We start from the raw sequence: 25,011 nt of genomic DNA on the forward strand, positions 1-25,011 counted from the left end.
TACTATTTACACCCGGGTGTAAATAGTGTAATAATCAACATTACTATTTACACCCGGGTGTAAATAGTGTAATAATCAACATTACTATTTACACCCGGGTGTAAATAGTGTAATAATCAACAATACTATTTACACCCGATGTCTAACATCCATGTTCTCTGTCAATAGGCCTGTGTATTTACCAGCTCTACAGTAGGCTAGGCCTAATAGTTTTGAACAGTTTTTAGCTGTTTTGCCATGTCTGGGTTACTTGGAAGTGATTATACAAATATTAGGGTAATGAGTGGTCATGTGGTAGCTTCATCAAAGACAAGCTACTTTAAAGAGTTGTTTTCTGAGTTGTCTTCCAGGCAGCGCTGCCACTGTTGACTTAAAAACACTTAATCCTACTCCTAACCTTAACCCTAACCTTAACCTAACCTTAACCTAACCTTAACCCTAACCTTAACCTAACCTTAACCCTAACCTTAACCTTAACCCACGCCTAAGCGCCTTCCAGGCAGCGTTGGGGGCTCAAAGTCAAAACACAACCTTTCTAACAACTACTGAAGCCTACTTCTACTTAACTCTACTCATAACTGAAATAAAACCAGTAAATCTTTGACAGGTTCAAAAAGCACAAACTCTTATTTGCCGCGAGGTAACGTCATCTAAGAAAAAAGAAGTCATGGTGCGTACTTTGGCAGGCAAAAAAAAAAAAAATCATCTGAAATTCGAACCCAGCACCTCGAGCATGGTAACTCAGTCACTTTACCGTTGTACTGCGCCCCGTCGAAGAAGAAGGGGAGAATACTAATTACTGACTCACTTGTTGGGGTTGCTAGGTAACGGTAAACAAAACAAAAAGATCGTGTTTCTTGATTGTGCTTGCAAACGGACGGCTTTACCCGTTCACTGAATAAAGTTTGTGGAAATTTAGCACCACTTTCCCATCTCAAATATAGTTTTAATAATCCTAACTTGTTAGATTTAGGTAGGCCATCTCCTGCCAAGATGGTCCCGCTATGTTGGATAGCACGCATTTCCGGTTTGGGTGCAAATAAGAAAATGCCTCCATTCCACTATATTTACACCCGGGTGCAAATAATCACTCCGATTCTTTAAAGCCTTCTCCAATATTATTGGCAATGTTAGAAAATAATTTGTAACATCTTTCTTCTCATACTTTGTCAACATTGTGCTACTTGAGTATTTCTGAACAAATATTATATGTTCAAAGAAACATACCATTACTTTTCAACTCACATATGATAAGCATGTATAACCTTTTGTCTCATTTGAAGTTTTTTTTAAAGGCCATTGGTACTGAATTAAGTAAAAGCATATAGATAACATCTATACTATCTAAAATTATTTTGTCATTTAGCTCATGCTTTTATCCATAGCAACTTACAAATATATTTACACTAACTGCTTCTTGCAGAGTTGTGTTTATTTATGTTGTGGTTTAATTGTATATGTGTTTTTTTATTGCAATTATTCTGTATCTTGTAAAATGTTTATTTAGTTCATTACATTTGTATTTTTGATAAGGGTTCATGTTATAATCACAATATGTTTCTAGAAATATCACAATACGTTTCTAGGTGCAGGCCAGGCTAGGTCTGAGCGACTTTATGAATAGTGTCTAAGTTAAATTCTTTTGGTGTGATTTAGGAGCACTCCTAATAGACCTCTGAAGTTCGCCTACAAAAGAAGCCACCATCTTTGCCCAAATAAGGAGATCCGGTATCTTGAGATTTTTTCTATGGGAAAATAACATGGGGATTTTCAATTATCGCACCTGTTAAACTGTCGCGGGGATGATGACATTAGAAATGCAGACGTTTTTCACTACACAGTTTTGTCCACTGCCGTCTAGTGGATACTGTGATCTTAGGTGAAGACGGCACACTTTGATCTTTGCTACCCCAGAGCTAACTGACAATGCAACTTGCCATAGGCAGTTAGCTTCAATTAACTCCCGGATCTCCTTATATGGGCAAAGATGGCAGCTTTGGATCCTTTTTGTAGGCGAACTTCAGAGGTCTATGGTAAGATGAAATGCTTCTTCAATATGGCCTCCAGATTCCGTTTCACATCCTTCAGTGTTTCAGACTTGAATTACTATTTTGCATTTTTCTATGCATTATTTTTATTTATCTTTCTTTGTGAAGCTGAGCTGGCTGTGAGTCAAAGAATCTCATCATTATATTACATTATACTACAAAAAGGATCCAAAGCTGCCATCTTTGCCCATATTTGCCCGGAGTTAATTGAAGCTAACTGCCTATGGCAAGTTGCATGGTAAGTTAGCTCTGGGGTATAGCAAAGATAGTGTGCCGTCTTCACCTACCGAAGATCACAGTATCCACTAGACGGCAGTAGACAAAACTGTGGAGTGAAAAACGTCTGCATTTCCAATGTCATCATCCCCACGAGAGTTTAACAGGTGCGATAATTGAAAATCCCCATGTTATTTTCCCATAGAAAAAATCTCAAGATACCGGAGATACCGGATCTCCTTATTTGGGCAAAGATGGTGGCTTTTTTGTAGGCGAACTTCAGAGGTCTATTGCATGCACCACCCAGCCGACAGGTGTGGTGAGTTGGTGAGTCTGGCTGGACCTTTCACCTTCTCAGATGAATGCTGTTGCCAACCGTCAGAATGACGGAGGAGGACGGACGTTGGCGAACATCCTCCGACTTTCCAGTACCGCTGCAAGGCACCGCAGCACCACATTGTGCCGCCAGGTGTAACAGCCTTGAGTCAGTCTGGCCTTGTAACCCACCACGATATGATTTAAACATTAATACAAACAGACATGGCTCCCTGGCCTGCGCAATCACTGACTGCGCCTTTAAGGAGTGGTTGGTGTAGGCATGGTCATCATTGTCAAAGTGCCTACTTCAAACAACCTCATCAAAGATCAGCATAAAATACACCACTGCTGCTGTCAGAGACTTATGATTGTCACCCGATGATTCATACACCACAGAATGCCCTCATCTTATGCACACCAAACAATGTGTGTGACAAACAGTTGACAAGCCCATCTTCAATAAAAGCCTTTTAAAAACACAGACATAATTGTGTGCTTTGCTTAATCCTATTTTAGCTCATCTTTGTCTGATTCAGTTGCCTTTACATGGGTGCTTTGTGGTAGCAGACATACAGTATAATACCCCACTTAAAACTTCCAGGACAATCTATTTGTCTGTTTTCCTGTCATCTTGAATTTCCCCTTGGGGATCAATAAAGTATCTATCTATCTATCTATCTATCTATCTATCTATCAAATAACTATTTTCACTATAATTAACTTCATCATAAAATCAGCTCATTACCCTTAAAAGAAAGTTGTGAAATAAAACCTACCCTTGTTTCCAAATTTTGTTGAAAGCCTGTTACTCATATACAGCTCATATACAAAAATAAATGTGTCACCTCAAAACTAATTTAAATATGTTTTGAATCGAATGAATTGTTGAATTTGAGCAATTGTATTGAGAAACCTAGCCTGGGTGTTCCCATTCTGCCTTGCGCGGTGATTTCATTCACGCTGCTAAGGCAGTCTGGAAACTACCGCCTTAATTTTTGCCTGAGATAGGGGACCAATTATAGAACAGGGGGGAAAGCAAGACGGGGACGAGCTATGCACAGATGCATTTGATAGACATCCGTGGCTCCCCAATGAACAGATCTGGGCATTTTTTTCAAATACGAGAAAATGAACGTCTGGTTGCCAGACCACATCTCATTTAAGAAGTGGTAGGTGCTAGCCAGGCTGTTGAGAAACCAATAACATACATGTATGTAGAAATTAAAGAATTCCCAGACTACTTGCAATTGAATATAATATTTTGAAATTAAACTAATTTGTTCTCATACATACATGATCTTCACTGAGTATTTCACTCTTTGCACTTTCATATTCAGTTCTCACAATTCAGTCTCAGACCGTGAAAATCAATTTCAGTTTATGGAGAAAGAAACAGCTGGTCGATAAGGAAGAGCAGTCCAGTGCAGATCATTGTGATCACAGCATGGGAGCCTACGTCAGTACATGATACCCATGAGTGCATATAGTATTCAAATTTGGTTTCTCAATATCTAGAATAATATCTGTGCTTGCAATGCATAGTATCGTACCATTGGTTACACCCAATCAGTGTTTTCCTGTTCCTGTACATCTCCTGTCTGAGGTCCCATCTCCTGTCTTAGCTCTAATCTATTTTACAAGAGAAAGCAGTGCTGCCATCTTGTGGAAGACTGAGACTTTCAGATGGAGTATGTTGTGTTGCTGGCTGCATTCATCATCGTATGAAATGTTGCCACCTGCTGGTTGACCTGACTTCAGGAAATAAAAAAGTGGGTTACTGACAGAAAAAGCATGCCATGCATGTTCCCCATTCATTAAACCAATATACATGATCTTTATGGGATGATCGGCTTGATTCAATCAAAAACAAATCACCGGTGGCATCAAATGGAGTAATCTTCACCACTGTATTCATCGTGTCATTGTGAAAAAATAATCAAGACTATTGTTGTACATAAAGTAAAGTATGCAGGCCAAAGTTCCAAAGCTGATTTTTATTTAATTCCACCAATGCCCTAGCCTGGCAAGCCAAACTGCACAAAATATTTTTGCCCGCTAGGGAGCGTCTAGATTTCTAGGCTACCAATGCCCCCAAATCTGTCCTGTTTTGCCATAACAGAGGTTTGGTTGAAGGTATACTTGATGAGAAATGTTAGCTCCATGACAATGACTTTCAAAGCATTTCTATAAGCATCGTAGGAAAGAATGCATTCAGATGAACTAATGACCTCTTCTTTCTCAGGTGTCATTTCTCACTACCTGTCTCTCTCTCTCTCTCTCTCTCTCTCTCTCTCTCTCTCTCTCACTCTCTCACTCTCTCACTCTCACTCTCACACACACACACACACACACACAAAAACACGATGGGGACGAAACTGCATACTGTATGTCGAGTTGAGATCGAGTCTTTAAAGGGTCAAGACCAAGTTGACAATATGACCGTTGGTTTTTAGTCGAGTCGAGACTGAGCAGAAAAAGAGTAGATTTATGATTTGCATATAACATTACACTAGTATATTCAACAGTTAAATTCCCAAATAGAAGAGTGGGGGTTAGCTGTAGCAGTCTAGCTGCACACACTTGTGTACCAAACTTTTTTTCTGAACAATACTTTAAGACTAGGAGCTAAGCTGGAGTCAAATATGGTATGGCATGATGTAAACATTTAATTAAAGTTGAAGGTGTTGAATTGTGTCCCTAATAACAGCAAAATACCTGGATTTCATATTCAAAGTGTGAAATTTAATTATATCAGCAAACAATTGAACATCTTTAACATAATCAATTGACTAGTCCATCAATAAAATACACTTTCAGTGCAAGTCTACAAGGGCCTTTTGCAACCAGCCACCCACTTGACCATCCTTTTGCAATCAAACCCACCCACATTCAAAGGCGACTACTGTATATTCATGCACATAAGTAGACTTAACTATGTCTCATTACAATTTTACCCCCTCCACTACACATTTTTATTAAAATAAGAATATTTGTAATGGTGGATACTTATAGCCTAGGATATTTAAGGATATACCATAAAATATACACTTTAAAAAAAATGCTTTCAATTCTGAGACAAGCAAAAAAAATAGTCTTGAGACCTGGATCAGACTGGAGCACTGCAACACACACACGCAGAGTACGAGAGAGGCAGACAGAGAGAGTGAGAGAGAGAAAGAGAGAGAAAGAGAGAGAGAGGAGGCGAGAACAATGAGAATCAGGTGATGTTTACAAATCTGTAGGGGGTTTTGTCTCAAACTGCAGTTGCAGATGCATTTTCAGTTACATATTTGACCAGGTGCAATTTTTCTTTGAGAAAGTGTGTGTAAAAACTATACTTTGGTATTTTCATGGAAACTCAAAAAAAATACTAAACTATGTGACTAACAACTAAATATATAAAAAAAAACACACACACTTAAAAGCTAGCCAGCTCTCGTTGGTTCTCGTTTCGAGATAGTGTTCATCAAAACGGCATGTAACTTTTTTCCTGACAGATATTGCTATTGCAATTTGATTTGTAATGTACTTTTTGAAAGTCAACAGCTTTCAAAAGTTGGGCCACTTTTGATTGGTGAGCATACCTAGTGCATAAAAGGCACAGAATCATTATCAAGTATCTCCCTTACCCCAGCACAACATAGTAGCAGTCAAGGAGGGCGATCCACAGCCTTGGAGCAGCAGTAAATATTTGATAAATATGCACTCCTCAACGGGATCTCTGGGAAGAGCACACAAGTGCTACAATACATCCAGAACAGTGCTGCCAGGATCCTGATGACGGTGAATACAGCACCCCATGGTGAATACAGCACCCCCTTCCAGAAAACTCTTCACTGGCTCCTGGTTAATTTCAGAATTGAATATAAGGTCTCACTCTTCACCCACCAGTGCATTTACGGACATGCCCCCCTTTAACTACAGGAACTCCTCAACCCCCAGACCTCCTCAAGCACCCTCCGGTCCACGGTCCAAGGCTGTGGAACGCCCTCCTTGACCATCTAAAGGCACCCACAGACTACAGAAGTTTTTAAACAAAACTTAAAAACACATCTTTTTTTTTTAAAAAAAAAAAGCTTTCTGTTCAATGTATTTTATAGGTTTTTCATCTAACTGTTTATTTACCTTGAGATTTTCTCAAATTTAACTACTGACCATCATCTATTTTAAATTGCATGATTTTTGTATCTGTTTTTATTTGAGCTATATTTTTCTTTTTTAAACTGCTGCTCTGTAGCACTTTGAGATTACATGGATTAAAGTGAAAAAAATTCATCTGACTGAAAATTTTTTGTCCAAAAAAAAAAAATTATTTCACACGCAAGTGATGCAAATCAAAGGGCCTTAGCGTAGACCTACGTAAAATAGGGCCATACAGACTAATTGTACCCTCCGTTTACAAGTAACACATTTTAAAGTAGGCCTAGCTATTCAATACTGCAGACTGTTGCTTATTAAGAGTGCATGAAAACAATTAAAACTCACAGCCATAGGTTAACTGTCAGATAGGCCTCTGTTATTGAAGATTTGGAATAATTGATTTGAAATGTAATATGCTAAAGAATTCTGATGTTTTCTGATGTCAGGATATAATTTGGTGTAACTTTACTTAGTGTGATTAGGTGACATGTTGTTTAATTAGGTGCATGTCACTTTAAGACGTTTTAGTTTTGGGGTAAGAACGTGATGCACGGCATGAATGTTAGGAGTTCCACGGTTTGTATGAGAACTGTGCTGTTTGTGACAATAAACATTCAAGAATATTAACTGGAAGACAAGACGTTTTTATAAGAACACGCGTCATTTATAGGACTCCTATTATATAAGTTTCGTTTATTGGAAACGGACATACGACTTTCTCTTTGAAGAAGACAAATTAGGCAAATAGCCTAAGCTACTGGATCCCTTTGAATTGTACAAATTAACCTTGTTGGCTTATTATAATTATTTTTAGAGAAATTAGCAGTTAAACTAAACAGTAGGATAGCCTAATAGTGGCGTGGCGCAGACACACACTTTTCCGTTGTCTCTCTCTGTTTCGGGCGCACCCGACTTAATAATAATGACCGAAAGTAGGCTATATCCATGTTCTTTTTGACTATTCATCTTTAAGCTCCCCAACACTGCCGACCTCTAAGTAGCCTAATTCGAGGAGATCGGGGAACTACTGTACACAGCAAGTGCGGACAAGAAGTCATCGCAAACAATGCAGACCTTTGCGCAGCTAGTGCGTGGATGTCTGTCCTGATACAATTCTATAGCTCACTATTACAACTGGCGAAACAACTGTTTATTTCATTTTACTTTTATGAAGAATAATTAGCCCAAATCATAGACTAATTAAACTGAAAAAACGACAGCTTTCCTGAACTTCTGCAAAGCTTGTTTAACCTACAAAAGCCTAATAGGCTATGTTAAGAATGCGGCTCCAAAGGCTATAAATCAAGACTCTTTCATCTGTTTCAATTGGCCTTTCTTTCGTTTATCATTGTAGGCCTATCATTATGATGATGATGATGATGATTATTAGTAGTAGCAGCCTAATAGTGGTAGTAGCCTAGTAGTAGCCTAATGTTCATCAACGCAGTTGCACGAACGCATTTATTTATTTATTTATTTATTTTGTGCACAACGAACATTTTAACATAGGCTAAAACACAGGCCTATCACAAACCAGGCTTCAACAAGAGGTGTAACCATCACTGCAGCTTGCAATGGAGATCGCGCCGCACCCCCCCCCCCCCCCCCCCCCCCCCCAAATATTTTCTCCCCGGATCTGCATCAATCTCATGATTGACCTCTAGCGCCTCCGGTTGACGGAAATCCGTCGTAGCGACGGAAAACTTTAATCCATGAGATTACCATAATATGAAGTGCAAAACAAATAAAATTCACTATTATTATCATGACAACTACAGAGATGAATGTGGCTTGAAATGGCCATGTTAAACTGTGGGGTAAGACAAGACTTCATCGACAAGAGGAGTCTTGAGCTCAGGGTCCTGTAAGAGCAACACAAAATATATATATTTTATATTAGATAATTCAATTCAGTTCAGTTCATGCTTCTACAAATCTCAAACGATCTAATCCTAGCGACTGTCAGCGACTGGTTTCGCTCTCATACCTGCACAGATGTTTCCCTCTTGCAAACAGCCTTAAATGCCTTGACACCAGCACTGATGGCAATGCAGAGTTGTACAACTGCAAAGATGATCATTACGATGGACATTCCTTGCAATAAGACCTGTGGAAACACATTGCTATTATTTCTCTGAGCTGTGTGGTAAATACTGTGTTCTTTATGATACACACAGGGAGTGGCAATTCAGCGGCTTTTTACTATGAATTCACAATGCTAAGCAGTGCATGATCAAAAAGACCATTAATGGGGAATGCAACGTACCCGTATATTGGCTCTATATGTTTTGCAGATATCCTCATATTCTGACGGGGGTTTTGGGGTCCTTGGTCTGTCATAGTAACCGTAATCGTAATTGTAGCCTTGACAATCATCGAAGTATCTTATCGAGGCAAGATTAATTGCATACAGAACAATGGCAGTTACGGCAAAGGCAGCACTTACAAAGTTCATCAACCCAGTTATGACAACCTGTAATAAAATACAAATCACAAACTGTAAGTAATAATTACAACAGGTTAATCTGATCAATCAGAGATGGTATCAATACAACACATTGATAACAAGATATGTTGTTGTTATTATATTGGTGTAAGAGATCCTTATGTTTTATACAAAAATATTAGTAGTCAAATATATAGTTTAAACAGTAAATCTAAAGAATGCTTGATTCATGTTGTAGCCTATTTTCGGCCTAGTGAACACAATTATCCTGGTCTCAAATAAAACTCACCAGACAAGTGCTTGGACACTTCTCTGCAAGAATGCACATCACACCAAATAGAATAAACTGAAAAGGATATAAGACAGGTTTTAGAGTTATATCTTAACTCACTGAATTATATTAGAGTTTCAGATATGCAAGTGAGTGGAAAAATTACAATCTTAAGGACCCTGTAGCGACTAGGCCTGAGCAGTTGCTGGGAGGCTAAGGTGGGATGTAGCTGATTGTCTGACGTGTTGTAACAAAAACATCCGTTGAGATCCAGGAGATCAGTTTATTGAAAAAAGTAGTCCAACAACTTAATCATAACGTGCTCAAAGTAAAAAGATGTTCTCAGCAGTCCAACGAAAAACAACGTAAACAGCAAAAACAGCGATAACATATAATAAACTAGAAAAGCACTCAGAGAGCGCAGCTACCTCCGCCTGCATTGTTCTTCCTAGGTTGTCATACATTTGAACCTATTCAAACCTATTCAGATCGCCACCACATGGCCATACCATGCCATTACACCACTAAGCTAAATACATAAACGCTGACGGAATCCCGATGGAATTACGGATCACTCCCAAAGTGTAATCGTTTCTTCCTTGGGTCATGTCCGACCTTCCCTGAAAATCTCAAATCTGAAATTCACCTGAGGAAGGTCTATGACCGAAACGTTGTGAATTCTAAATAAATGTATGCATGCGTAATGGACAGTGTGCGGGATTCTCTTTCACAAGTTTAACTGGGTAACCTATTCCATATACATATACCTCCTTGGCGGAGGTAAATAAAAATACGCCCTCCCAGTAGCTCACCCTCTCTCTCTCTCTAGCTACTTCCTCCCGTGCATCTGTTGTTAAATGAATTAGATGTAACCGCCCCCCAATCACTGTGTCAAGAAAATAAACCATAAAAAAGTAAGTAAATATAAAACCCACATAACCCAAATATAAACCATTAAATTATATTACTTACTACAGTTTTTCTCAAATGCTAAAACACAAAAGCCAATCCTCTAAACCAAATGACCAGTTGTCTAAACACATTTACTAAATCTAGCCTCAATTTTTCAATACCATAAACACATTTCACATGAAGACACAATTCACAAAACACAATCCTCCGTTCTCATAAATCTAAGCACATTTTTCCTTGCAAAAACACATGTTGCAAAACATATTCTCAAATGAAAGCTCATGTGATGCAAAATGCTTGCCACAGTCAGCAATAACTGAACACAATGAACACACCTGGCGTCATTCATTACACACAACGACTCAAAAATGAAGACACTTGTTGCTAATGCGCACAGTGACTGTGGTGTGTGTGTGTGTGGTGTGAATGAAGAAAATACTGTAAAAGAACTTCACACCCTGATCACGTTTTCTGTTGTGTGCAATAGATTCTGTTTTTTAGCATTGAGTTGTGTTACAGTAGTGTACTTGGAGAATTTTCTGTACTCTTCATATGAAACTCACAACTCTAAATGAAGAGCTCTTCTCCAAAACAGTAATTGGCCGGGTTTCCCAAAATTGTTAAGAAGCTCTTAAGTGCTGAGAACTTCTTAGGAGCGTTGTAAGAATGTTCTAAGAACGCTCCTAAGAAGTTCTTAGGACTTAAGAGCTTCTTAACGATTTTGGGAAACCCGGCCATTGTGTGTTTCAGGTAATAAAAATGCAGTTGTTTGTTTTTATTGAGTAAAGATAAATTACTGTAACTAAACATAACTCAACACAGTTTCACTGAGATTACTTGAAAAACAAAATGTAAAAAAATATATTTATGAAAATTCATTAGTAAAATGGTGGATATAGCGTTTTGGAAAATAACTCTTCAAATGCCTAATCCTCTGCAGAGATCTAAGAAGATCCGTTACTCTAAAGTTTTTAAAATTGGCATTGGCAGTTATGAAACAAAGAACCTTCTCACAAATTGAGCATTATGTTTTCAATTGTTTTGCTGTAGTGTGTAATGATGTTTACAGTGTTTACATTTTTGAAAGCTTCGAGCTGCTCTTTTGGTGTGAAAGTTTGAGTTTTGAAGTGAGAAGGTGTGGTTGTGCTTATGTAGCTTTAGAAAAGGGTATTGTGTTTAGACATTGGGGAACATGGAGGAAACGTTTGTGAAATGTGTTTTAGCATTTATGAAAAACTGTAATATTCAATAATAATCAAAGTTTGTATATAATAATAATAATAATAATAATAATAAACACCTCCATGGCTCCTACAGACCCAATAGCCTTACCAAAGCACCAAGCCAAAAGGGGCCCCCGCAGTCGTTGAGCGGACTATAATAGTACCACATTGATGTCCTCATTGTTGATCCAAAGCCGATGTTTAGCAATCCAATCATGATCTGAGCGGTCTATGAATAAATAAAAAGAGTAACATAGTAACACAGAGTGTCATAATAATGAAATGTATAAATACCTCAACATTTGATGAATATTAATAATATTAAAGTCTGTTACAATAAGACTACAAAATGTCTTAAAGTCAAAGCTCATCTCTCAATGGACCATCCTCCAACACACAACCATCTCCATCATTGTCAGTTAGCCTATAGTTAATATCTATTCCAATATCTATCTACTTCAGTTTGAATTGTAGTGGATGTTTTACAGGAATAGGCCTATAACTTACATTTGTGCCGCATGTGTGCCACAGGAATTAACCTACTCTAAATGAAAACAATATTTCCAAAGAAGAAAAAATATATACTCACCCCTAGGGCAGATTGCGTTGCTCCAAGAAGCCCTCTGAGCTTGTGAGATACAGAGCATGCTGGGCTGTAGCAGAGCGTCCCCAGTATCTGACACAGCAAAGGCCAGTTACTTTTGGGGTTGTTGCTGGTCATCGTTATAACAGTCACCCCTTCCATCCTGGTCATTGTCACTGACATCCTGATGATTTGGCTGAGTGGTTGAGAGAGCAGGTTAGAAGAACAGACAAACAAAACATTACTTATTCATTGCATGTGCCCTTGCATCATCCCATCCTAGGCCTACTTGCCTCTCGAGTACTGGTGTTCATGTATGGGCTCTCTGCACTGGGCCTACTGCAAGTCAGCAAATCAGTTTCTTGTTCGTTGCCATCACTGTCAACAAGCATCTGAAGAAGAGTGCTTGTTGACATTACAGGAAACTGGTTTGCCAACTTCAAGTAAGCTAGTTTACTGAGTCTATTCATGGGTTTCATCAGGTCCCTTTCAACAGGTGGGTTAATCAAACACCATGCCGTCTGCATTCAAAATCAAGGTGCTTGATTTTCTACGGAAGGGGACTAGGCTGCGTAAACCCTGCCTGATCTGCCGGCGATTTCGATTTCACTCTGGAAACCTGCACATCGGTTGATTGGTTGAAGGACTATCCAAAAGCATACAGAGTCATTTGAACTATGCCCATTGATCATGCCTCTTGTGCAGTAAAAATAAAGAGCAGACTCCCCGACTAATCTTCAATGATAAAAGATTGAGCTTACTATGGTGATAGCCAGACTAGAAAGGGACCTGATGAAACCCATAGATAAGAGGCGTCACTTTGCATCTGGCTACAAAGCTACTTAAACTAGCGTTAGGCCTACGTCAAGCTCGTATCCATTAGCCTATAGTGGGGGACACAAGTACACAAATCCTGTACTTGAGTGTAGAGATACACATGGTTAAATGTTACTCCAGTGGCAGTGAAAGTAGAAGTCCTCCTTTTACATTTCAACTTGGAAGTACAGCCTATAGCCAAGGTCTAGCCTAATTTATCATGTCTGAAGATAAATATGATTTTCCCAATGTTTTACAAATTAATAGTGGTTTTAAAAACGGTTAAGTGTTGCTTTAAGTTTGGTTATAATTTCAACATTGTTTCAATATTCATTTTAATTGAAATACCATTGAAAATACCATCGAAATTCCATTGATCTGTTTTTAGAATTTCGGCATTGTTTCAATATTAACTGAGGGTGCAAACTGATGTTGAATCAACATCGAAATCCGACATTGATTCAATGATTTAACGTTGACAAAGCAATGTTGATTCTACAGTACATAGCCCATCTGCCATCTGGGGTTGCATTTACTATTGTTGAAACTTAGCACAGCTATAGGCATTCAATGAGCCATTCTCCTTCATTCAAGGACTAAACCAACTGAGAATTAAACAAACGAATGTGATATCTTATACTTCAAAGTAACCATTTTTTGCTTTGTTGAATGCTTTATACACTTTCGGACGTTCCCTTTTGTGTTTGACAGTGTCAGATTGTCTTTCATTGTCTATCATTGTATATATCTATCATTGTCTATCATCATTTGCTTAATGGCGTCATGAGGTTATGGTAAACATTATTGTGAAGAGGTCAACAAGGTACAGTAAATATAGATAGCCTATAACAATAGGTTATGGAACACCATTATTTCAAGCCAAGCTCACAGACTGAAAAGACACATAGGCTACACATGTATTTAGACAGTCTTTTTCCAAAAGGAACTTCAGCTGTAGGCCTACTTCAACTGTCACAAAATGTATGGAGTAAAAAGTAAGATATATGGCCTAAAAATGTACTGGAGTAAAAGTAAAACGTTTAACAAAATAGTAAAATAATAGCCTACATGAAAAAGCGACTTAATAGGCTACAGTTCTACTCAAACTTATGCCCGCCACTGTCTATTCAGATATCACCTGGATTACATAGGCTAAGTCTGCAGATGAATGCAATCAAGTCAGGGACAGAAAAAGGCAACAGCGACCTGCAGGCGGCTGATGTGTTTCATTTTTCTCATTTGTTTCATTTTTAGGTTGAGCCCGCCAGCCAGGGGCCTGTACTACGAAGCGGGGTTACTGGCTTAGCTGGGTAACTTCGAGAGTAAGTTCATCACGTGTGGCGTAACTTCCCGGTTAATCCGTACTACGAAAGGTGGATAGGTTTTAACCGAGGTATGCTGCCATGGCAATTTACGCTGCATCTCAAACCTGCTCCGAGCAGGTTATGATCTTGGTTAACCCGAGGTTTGCGGTTAACCACACCCCACAATGTCGACGTAGGCTACTTTGAAGATACATTATTGGAGCGCAAATTGTAAGCGCCTCTCTTCGCAAGGCGAGGGTTTTTAAAGACCGCCAGAATCTTTCTCCATATAATATTCTCTATGAAAGATAGCCTATATACATTCTCAGCCGAGGGAATTCGTTGCATTTGTCAGCTGATCGAGGCAAAGTGGAGGCTATAAGCATTGGCAATATAACATATTTTCATAGTTAAGAAATATTAATGCAAGCTATAACTAGGCCCATAAACCTTCTGAATGTTTTTGAGTTTCATTTTCACCTGCTGCCAGCGGCACTGTCATTGCATCTAAAATGTTCACAGGATAGGCATACACTAAATCAGTCAATGGGGCTAAACATTCAATTATCCTTTATTAGTGTGCTTGCAAAAGCACACTATTGTTCTCCGTGCGTTTCATATACTACTTATTTATCTTAAGTCAAACTTTTGTCTCCCTATCTTGTCCTAGGGATTTAGAGCTAGAGACGCCGTTCCACCTCTCACGTGTCGGTCCTGATGCGAGGATGGTGGCTTGTATACAGCTTTTTGATACGCCTTGTCGTTCTCCCGTTATTCCAGTTTTTCCGGTCGATTTTTTCCCATAGGAATGAATGGAAAAGTGATTTTTGAGCGCTGATGCCCACACATTTTTCCACCTGTAGCCCAAACCGTAAGACATAAAGTCATGAAATTTGGTACGCTGATAGAAGAGACTACCCTGATTGACACCACCAGGTTTCATGCTCTCCGCTCTCACGCCCTAGCGCCACCAACTGGTCAAAGTTGGAAAACACGTTAATGCCCGTAACGTTTGATCCGTATGGCCGATTTTGATAAAACTTATACCGTTGGAATCCTCTGACTCAGCCGATTCCAACGCACCATGTGACGTAATTTTCCGCCATGATGGATTTTCCACCATTTTGAATTTTGTCCAAAATCAAAGTAAAGCGACTTTGGCCGCATAGTTCATCCGATCGTCATGAAACATGGCACGCGTGATCTACAGACCAAGGCGGATCAAATGCCTTGATTTCGCCTTCATACGTCCAAGCGTTCGCCTGTGACGACCAATTAAATTCAGCGAGCGAAGCCGCCAAACAGGAAGTGTGCCTATCTTGGCAATGCTGTGACGTATGAAAGCCATATTTGGTGGGATGACTTGAGACCCCATCCAAAGCACCCTCAATAAATTTGGTGTTATTTGGTCTGTCGATGGCTCTATAATTAGCAAAAACGTGTGTGTTTGTGAATGTATGCTATTATTCGGAATAGCTCATCTTAAATTGCTTAGGTCATGCAGAAATGACATTTCAGAGTGATTTAAGATACAATGTTGATATTTTAAAAAAAAAATCAAATCAAGGCCATTCTTGTAAAATATATTGATGCAATTCTCACAGCACTATGGAGTTCTGCCATGTCCTGGCATACATTCCCAAGCATATGATAGTAGCCTCACACCATACAATTTATCATCGGATGTCGGAGATGGTCCGCAACGGTACAATGTGGATTGTTCTAGGATGGTCCGCTACGGAGTGTCTCATCCTGAGACTTGTTAGATCTAAGCAATGCCATGGCCCCTAAGGACAAGTACGGACTTACACGCTGTTAAGTGTTGTGGGTGTTCATTTGGTATATATACTAGACAATTACACGATGTTTCATACTGACGGTGTGTTTTGGATGATTTGTATTGACCTGAGCATTCTGGGTGAACTTCACTCCCAACGTCGGCGAAATACCGGAAGTAGAGCGGTCGCCCTGTCTGCAGTGTGCTTGAGGCAAGGAGGATTTTAATTAGAATGTAATCGCAGTTACACTTTCAACATAAAGTGTGTATATTTAGACTTCAAATTTCGGAATTTGAGAGGTCTAGTTATGAGGGTAGGCTAAACTAACTGCAGTTCAAATAGTTGGTTTTAACTTTACCAAGGCTGTTTTAATACTGAATTGCAACTGCTGTTATGAAGACAGTTTGGAGCCTGGCAGACGTGAAGGCAGTGAAAGGTAATTAAATGCATGCCTGGGAAGCCAATGTTGTTAACTGTAAATTTAATACGGACCGAGTGGTACGTTTTGCTGATGTCGTTTCGCAACTCATCGAGCTAGCAATTGCTGTCAAGCATCAGGCAGTGCATAGATAGATAATATTATGACACTTTTTTACAGTCAGTGAAGCACCGAGTGAAAGTCAACGTTTGCTTTATATCCAGTGACAGTGGTGCTGATGTCGTTTGAATAAGTAGGCCTACAGTAAACTTAGTCAGAAGATCTAAAAAATATTTGCAATTATTGCTAGCTATGGTCTATGTGCCATCACGTTGAAGTAGGCTGGTCATGTCTATAGCGTGATTATTTTCAATAACTACTCCTCCTGATTGATTGTCATTGACACCGTCAGCGTGATTATTTAGATATTAATTTAACATGACAACAAAGCGAGTCAAACTATAAATAGCCTACAAGTCTGTTTATTGAATGAAAGTATCGTTATGATTCCCATGCCTCAGAGCCTTAGCGCTCTGGCTAGCGCGGTAGGCAGGCGAGCGTAGTTAACGTTCCCGTGCTGTGGGTGGAAGAGAGGACACAATTCGCAGTGAACGACATAGTGAGATTGTTAGTTGATATTAGTAGGCTAATTGTTAATTGCTTAACGTTGCCTACATTTAGCTATGGGGAAGGAAAGGTGATATTGCAGCCTGGCGATATTGTAAGCTATTTGTCTATTTCATTTGCTTTTGGCAGCTAAATGGAACGTTATGGAAAATGCCAACATCGACCAACCAAACTCAGGCTAACAGCTTCTTATTGCGAGTGAAAACCATAGACATAGAACGCGTTCTATGTCTGTGGTGAAAACTAAATGGCATTGTATAGCATTAGTTTTTGGCATGGGAACATTTAGACTGTCTTTCAATTCATTGGCTAGATGATACAAAGATGTTTCAAGAAGTTAGTGAGGAGCAGGAGAGAGAGAGACTGATGCTGCGGTGGTCTGCGTGATTGAGGTCAGTAAAGGTCTATGAACGATGTTAAAGATGATTAAACGTTGCAAATGTCACATAAGCCGAATGGGAACCGGGGGAAAAGTTTCAAAACGTTGTGGCCGCTGAACTTGGCTTTTGCAACAGGCTTTTGCAGGGCTCAAAATTAGCACCAGCCACCAGCCAAATGCTGGTAAATTTTGAAGTTGGCTGGTAGCTTTCAGACAGAAAATACTTATTTCCTATTGAATGGCTGGTGGATTTCACCAGTTCATTTGTCTCTGGCTGGTAAATATTCACATTTCAAAAAGTTAATTTTGACCCCTGGGCTTTTGGCTGAGTTCGTTTTATTTTGTATGATGGTTGTGTCAGAATCAGAAATGTCACCTTATCGCAAAGTGTGTAGCCTAATTAGATTAGCCAACAGTGTAGGCTATAGGCTGTGTAGACAACATGCACAGCAATATGTGTAGCCTATGTAGAGACAACATGCACAGCATTCAACTCAGTTGATTGGCATAGGCTAATAACAATGAAAAGGCGAAAAGAAAGTAATCTCCATATTTATATGCATGTTATCAAAGTTGGATAAAAACACAAAACAAATAGTGATGATCCATGTGTAGGCTATAGGCCTAATGCATCTCAAACTCAACCCAGGCATTCCCAACCCCTCCTAAGGAATTGTCTTATTCATGCCCTTTATGCCCTTATTTCATATAATTCTGGCCAACTTGTTGCTCTTACTGTGTAGGCTTAGCCTAAAACCTACATTAAATAGTCGGGATGTAAAAAACAGGCATAGGCTACCTTATGCATTTATTTTAGTAATAGTAGGCCTACCCCATTCCCAACATCATCTAGAAATGTTGGTTCTGATAAATGTTTGTAGGAACGATGAAAAAAACGATGTAGGAACGATTTTTTTTTTTTTTTTGCGCGAGCGAAATGGTAAACTTTTAAGAAATCATCATCCACATCATAGTATGATGCTGTGTGGGGTTATGGACTTGACAGTTTTGCATGGAATTGCCCATACAGTATACATACAGTATACATATTTAAGCAATATAGCACGAGTGGGAGTGGGTTGTTGCTAGATATTCCCACGGGTGTTGTTCGGCCGTAGCCTCGAGGCCCGAGGCCGAGTGGCGCAGGCAACTACATCCGTGGGAATATCCAGCAACAACCCACGATCACAAGTGCTATATTGCTTTTATACAACAATTCTACCACTTGTTTTTTGCGCTAATTTCCCATTATAATGTAAATCGCTAAAACTGTCTTGTTTGTAGAACTAACTTCTCTCCGCCACAAAGTTCTATTACTTGCAGGACAAACTGCCGTTACTAGTTCTAAATGGATGGTTGCTATGGCCAAAGGCCAGTCGTTAGTTCTAAAAGCACGTTGCTATGGCCAAAAGCCAGTCGTTAGTTCTATCTCTCCCGTTGTCAAGCAATGCAGAATATAGCCTAATAAACGTTAGCTCGCATTGCGTCTGGTTAGGACATGCTTTTAGCTTTGAAACATCACTATTTTGCTGAGCCTACATGCCATCCAACTAGCTAATATCCACCTCCGTCATATTCTATGTTCTGAGTATCTGTATTTCAGCTTGGATGCAATGTGACAGTTCGTTTTACACTTGACAATTTGACATTTTTTTTTTTTTTTATTTATCCTTTATTTTACCAGGTGATAACCCATTGAGATAATTGAATCTCTTTTACAAGGGAGCCCTGGGGCAACAAGTACACAAGTTACACAGAAACATTGATGACAAAATAGACTAACATAAAAAGAGGACATGAAGACTAGACAGGACAACAACAAACAGCAACTAAAGCCAATGACACAACATGCAACATGCAACACAGATTATTTGACATTGTATCGCGGAGTGATTTATTATTAGCTGTGAAAAGTCAGAGTGGATTATCGTGGGATATTTCAACTCATGGAACGTCTCTCGGCCAATCAGAAACAAAGAAACAGCTTCATAGAACCCAATTGTTGTATAATAAGATTTGACACATTGCAGTTTTTTAATGCTGGGGTTATTTATAAATCAAAGAATTGTGGGTAGATGTGGGTGAACTGTGCAACATGCAGTTTGTGGACAAGAGGCAGACGTAACAGACAGATATTTGTGTTTGAAGGGGTGGTGTGTCTGTGTGTGTGTAAGTGTGTGTGTGTGTGTGTGTGTGTGTGTGTGTGTGTGTGTTTATGTGAAAGTCTTCGTTGCTAGTCAACTCAGCGACATGCAGTTTGTGGACAAGAGGCAGATGTAACGGACTGACGTTTCTGTTTGAAAGAGTTGTTTGTGTGTGTGTGTGTGTGTGTGTGTGTGTGTGTGTGTGTCTTTGTTGCCGGTGTACAGTATTTCTGAATATGAATGCTGTCTGGACAGGAAATGGCATAGCTTTTATCACATGCAACCAATCCAAAATCGATTTCATATTCAGAAACGTTAACCAGTAACAGCCTGGTTGCTTTGACTTATCAAAACCAAATTTTATCCTATTACATCATTTGAACAGGTGAGTCGTCCTGTTTATTTTACCATCCATTTGAGGCTATAACACATTGCAACTTATTTAACAGTGAGTAAACTGCGGATGTTCCCGCATAACAGGATAGCTATACTCCTAACATTACTCGTATTTGTTCTAGAAACATGCCTAGTTCTAGCCTGGATGCCAGACCGAAGTTTAGCCCCGCCTCCATTCTTTTTCGGCAGGGAACTTCGGTCTGGCACTGCTCCGTTCAGCTGCTACTATTCGAGATACACTTCGGCTCGGACCAATCACATTTCACAGGGCGGGCTTTACGTGATGATTGACATATGAACAGCAGTGACGTTCACGGCTGCATGCGTCCTCGTTCAACGAGTTGGTAGTGAGACCATGTTCGCTTAGGTTGATTTTGATTGCAACAGAAACGCTATGGCTATGAATGCATAATTTGTTCATGCAGTTTGGCCTTTCGTTTATCTTAGCTATTGAAACGGAGGTTTTATCACGGATTCGCACAACTATTTCTGAACACTTAGACCAACGAGGATGTGTGGGAAAACTTCAGTTTCACTTTCACCCAGTTAAAACAGCATGTTTGGGTGATGTTGTTCCCGTTTGTTTAAAAATGTCTGTTTGCTCGTTGGGTTAACGACACACTTCCCCAGCTGTTCATTGCATACAGTTTGAAGGAATTATTTTTAAAAACGAAGGAGGATGTTTTCCATAGCCTACCCTGCTACATATTTCTGTCTTAGATTTCGCAGATACTGACAGCCAATAACTTGTTCTGTTTGGTTTGGTCTATCCAATGAGTGCAGAGCTATCCCCCCCGCACTGTATCGGTTGAATCACGCCCCATAATCGCAGCTGAATGGAGCAGTTTCAGACTCATATTCTGATAAGAATTGAGTATGACGTCGTCAGGCTAGCCTAGTTCCTTAGGCTCCCTCCTTCCTTCAGTGGTTACGTGTTTCATGCTAGCTACACGTGAACAACTCATACTTAATTCAACACAAGGTCTACAGACCTTAGAGGTGTACATTTCATTTTCATACATCAAAGCGTTCGCCCGTGACAGCCAATCAAATTCGATGGTGAAGCGTCCAAACAGGAAGTGAGGTCAAATCTCGGAAACGCTGTGAGGTATCGAGACCATATTTGGCGGGATGATTTTGGACACCATCCAAAGTAGCCTCAGTAAATGTGTTGTAATTTGGCCACTAGGGGGCGCCGCAATTAGCAAAAATGCATTTTGGCTCATATCTCTTTACGTCTTTGGGATGACATCTACATTTTTACATTGGAGGTGCTCTGGGACATACCACTGATAAACCTAGGCAACTCGTCAGGTCAGTGTAAGAATTCGGCAATCGAGGGCAACGTCGCCAAACTCGAAGCAGCTTCGCGTCTTGGCCAAACTTTGGCGCTTTGACCTGAGGGCGAGCTGTCGCGTATCCTGCCGGGGCGCTCTCGCGGCGCGTTGGAGCAAGCACACTTCGCACTTTCCCACCGGGAAATGCATTCTAGTTAATATTTATTAATATACATGGCATGAATCGTGTTGCATCTGTAGGACTCGTATGAACTCAAAATGTATTTATTTCAACACATTTCAGACATTCCGCAAGCTATTAATCCTCTGTAACACATAGGCTATTTAAGGAACATGAAATAAAACTTTACTTTCATATATCCGATCTGCAATAGCCTACGTTGCCAACAGCCTTGTCTTACTTTGTTTGCTGCCGACGTATTTGATGTATCGTAAAGTGGGTTTTTAATTCCTCGCAACTTTTTATAATCATTGCGCATTAGGCCTATCCGTAAAATAACGTGATCGCGTCATCATTAAAAGTGGTGATTTGCGCTGCAACCCGCCCATTTTATGTGAACGCGCACCAACTCCGATGAGGTTAACCCCAGTTCAACAAATCAACTTCTTACTCAGCGTCGTAGTACCGATTAACACCAATGAAGATAACCAGGTTTTGTCAACCCCGGTTTAGCAAAGTAACCCTGGGTTACATGTGGGTAGGTTGAGCTCCCTTCGTAGTACAGGCCCCAGCACGCCTAATGTACAACACACATTTAATAAACAAATGTCATTGAAAATCGTCTACAGTATCTGTAAGCCTAGGTCAGGTGTAAAATTCGGCCATCATGCCCTAGATTAGCATAGGAAGAAAGTGAAAGTAACAAACGCTAAATTAGATTTAGACTACTGAAGACAGTAAATGGCACCAAGTTATGGGACATTCCAGAATTAGAGGACATTTGCTGTCCCCTACTGACATTTAAAATACTGAAGTCCAAAACAATGAAATATATCACATATTTTGTCAATCAAACAGTCCTAAAGCAACATATACTAATTTTGCAGGGGAAAATTGTGTCTTTACGGGTTTAAACATACTTAATAGGTGTAAAATACCCCCAAAAACGAGGTTTTTCTCTTGTCCACGCCTCCAGGTGACACACTTTTACATAATTTTTAATATCTAAAAGAAGTCTTGAATTAATTGTCTTCAGTTTTATTTTCATTACATGAATTTATTGTACCTGAAAAAAACAAAAAAATAGGATAAAACATATTTTGAATAGTATTTATTGTGCTATGAAGGTGTGTCCTTAAAAGTGCACGCAACCCTGTTACCCATACCATTTTTACCTGGCTGATGAAGGGTTAAAATATTATGTCATATTACAAACAGGAAATTACATCATCCAAGCATTTTGAAAATCCATGGGTAGACCAAAGGTGTGTACCCTCTTGCATTTTTGATATTTTTTCAAATTTGTCTTTGTTAACCGAGTCCGTCAAGCTAAACCACTCAACCCTGTTACCCATATTTTAAGTATAACGTTGAATAATTTCAAATTTTATTTTCTGAATTTGTACAACTACATTGGTCCTTGACCTTGGCAAAATAGCTAAATCAACCAGCTAGCCTTTGTTCATTAGCTAGAGGCTGTATTAGCACTGGTTCCGCAACCCTGTTACTTGCAACCCTGTTACTGAAATTAAATAACATGGTTATTATCATAGTTAGCAGGGTATTTGTGGATAAATAGGTTTAGCTAAATAATAAAAATGAATTTATTTGTGTAATTTCATATATTTGGACAAGAATTTACTTTATATTATTAAAATATTTACATATTTTACACATTTAAAATAAATAGCCGTAATCTCTACGTTTCTTCTGTTAGAACAGCCTCATTACTGCATAGTGTGCCACAATACATGTTCAGATCCAATAACATCTGAAAATAAACTAATTTTGGTAAGATTGTTGTGATTATTTCCAAGATATAGGCCTAATATGTTAGTAACAGGGTTGCGCGGACATACAGTATACACATAGCAAATAAAACAAATGTGGTGGAAAAGGTACCGTCGATGGCTGAGTTTGACAAATCACTAATTTAGTAGTTTATGACCCATATTTCTTAAATATTCAACATACCATGTTAAAATTGAAGATTTATTTTTAAGAAGTGTAAATGCCAAAATGTCCTCTAATTATGGAATGTCCCTTATAGGCTACCAATAGAAAATTGTTTGTGTCACTTACTTGATATTGTGTCAACAAAACACTCTACGTGAGTTAGGTCTAGGCGATTTCTTCAGGTTCACTTCCGCAACAGGATATGATTATGGAAGTTCCTGGTAATCCAGCCCCTCGATTCCAATGAGTCATTCGTTTAACCATATATGTGTTGTGGTAAGCCTAGGCTACGTGCGATCAGTTCAGGATCACGACTTCATGTAGCCGGCTCTTAAATTGACTGTAGCCTGTGATTATGAAATTCTGATCTGAAAGTCACATGTCCTCCGCCTCTGATTTCTGAACGGGCCCAGGCAAATAACACGGTTGCGATGTGATATGTCATACTAGCCTGACAACAGTTTTTGAAATGGTAAAGGTTAGCAATGTAGGCCTACTATTATTTGATGGACGAGAGGCATCATCACAAGTAGCGACGATACGCTACAAAGATCCTTAATTACTAACCTTCTCAGCTACATTGTAACTGTTAAACTGATAAACGAGTTGATAATGGAACACTCGCTATTATGTGGCTACGGCCGAACAACACCCGTGGGAATAATTACCAACCCCACTCTCAGTCGTGCTGTAGGCTATTGCTTAATTATTCGACCGTTATCTGACTATCTGAAGTTGGGTTGCAACCTAACATAACAGTAACATGAATACAGTAAACGATTCTTGTTAGAATATTTATTTTTGAGTCTACCATCTTAAAATAGGCCTACTCTAAGATCTGCAGATCTCAGATAGCCTAAAAAGCATTGTTACAGAAATTAGAACTAGGCTACAGAAATGGAAGACATTCCACTTTCAAAACTGGAACAAAAACATTACAATAAATGGGACATTCACAATAGTTTTTATTTATTAATCAAAGTTTTGCACTCTCTGTTATGATTTTCCATGAAAAGTTATCATAGGCCCTACATGTCACTGTACACAATGACAAAATGACCCATCAAGTGTTGGAGACAACTCTGCCCTTAAACAACATCTATTTGATTTAAAAACATGTATTATTATACTGCTAGCATAGCTAGCCTAGTGGTCATATAGGGATTGTCATTTTTTTTTACAAATGTTATTTATTAATTAATCTATGGGTTTCATCAGCTCCCTTTCTAGTCTGGCTATCACCATAGTAAGCTCAATCTTTTATCATTGAAGATTAGTCGGGGAGTGCTCTTTATTTTTACTGCACAAGAGGCTTTTGGATAGCCTTCAACCAATCAACCGATGTGCAGGTTTCCAGAGTGAAATCGAAATCGCAGGCAGATCAGGCAGGGTTTACCCAGCCTAGTCCCCTTCCGTAGAAAATCAAGCACCTTGATTATGAATGCAGACGGCATGGTGTTTGATTAACCCACCTGTAGAAAGGTACCTGATGAAACGCATGAATAGACTCAGTAAACTAGCTTACTTGAAGTTGGCAAACCAGTTTCCTGTACTGTCAACAATAAAAGTGATTAATTT

General features: G+C 39.2%; 1 protein-coding gene across 1 annotated transcript; it reads right to left on the bottom strand.

Annotated features, from left to right (window-relative positions):
- Window positions 1-5,302: 5,302 nt before the first annotated feature.
- LOC134082817 (membrane-spanning 4-domains subfamily A member 5-like) lies at window positions 5,303-23,698 on the bottom strand. The gene is made up of 8 exons (XM_062538813.1): window positions 23,560-23,698; window positions 12,164-12,353; window positions 11,684-11,803; window positions 9,458-9,514; window positions 8,989-9,195; window positions 8,710-8,829; window positions 8,436-8,584; window positions 5,303-6,824 (listed from the first exon to the last, which is right to left on the bottom strand). The coding sequence occupies exons 2-7, from the start codon at window positions 12,338-12,340 to the stop codon at window positions 8,528-8,530; spliced, it is 738 nt and encodes a 245-aa protein (XP_062394797.1). The 5' UTR covers window positions 12,341-12,353; window positions 23,560-23,698; the 3' UTR covers window positions 5,303-6,824; window positions 8,436-8,527.
- Between the last annotated feature and the right edge of the window lie 1,313 nt (window positions 23,699-25,011).

Source organism: Sardina pilchardus, chromosome 6 (genome assembly GCF_963854185.1).
Source record: "Sardina pilchardus chromosome 6, fSarPil1.1, whole genome shotgun sequence".
Lineage (NCBI taxonomy): Eukaryota > Metazoa > Chordata > Actinopteri > Clupeiformes > Clupeidae > Sardina > Sardina pilchardus.

Coding starts and splice junctions, on each gene's coding strand:
- LOC134082817 (XM_062538813.1), bottom strand. CDS start 12,340: ATGTCAGTGACAATGACCAGGATGGAAGGGGTGACTGTTATAACGATG. Junction 9,515..11,683: donor CCTTTTGGCTTGGTGCTTTG/GTAAGGCTATTG, acceptor TATCCTTTTCAG/TTTATTCTATTTGGTGTGAT. Junction 8,830..8,988: donor CATATAGAGCCAATATACGG/GTACGTTGCATT, acceptor GTGTTTCCACAG/GTCTTATTGCAAGGAATGTC.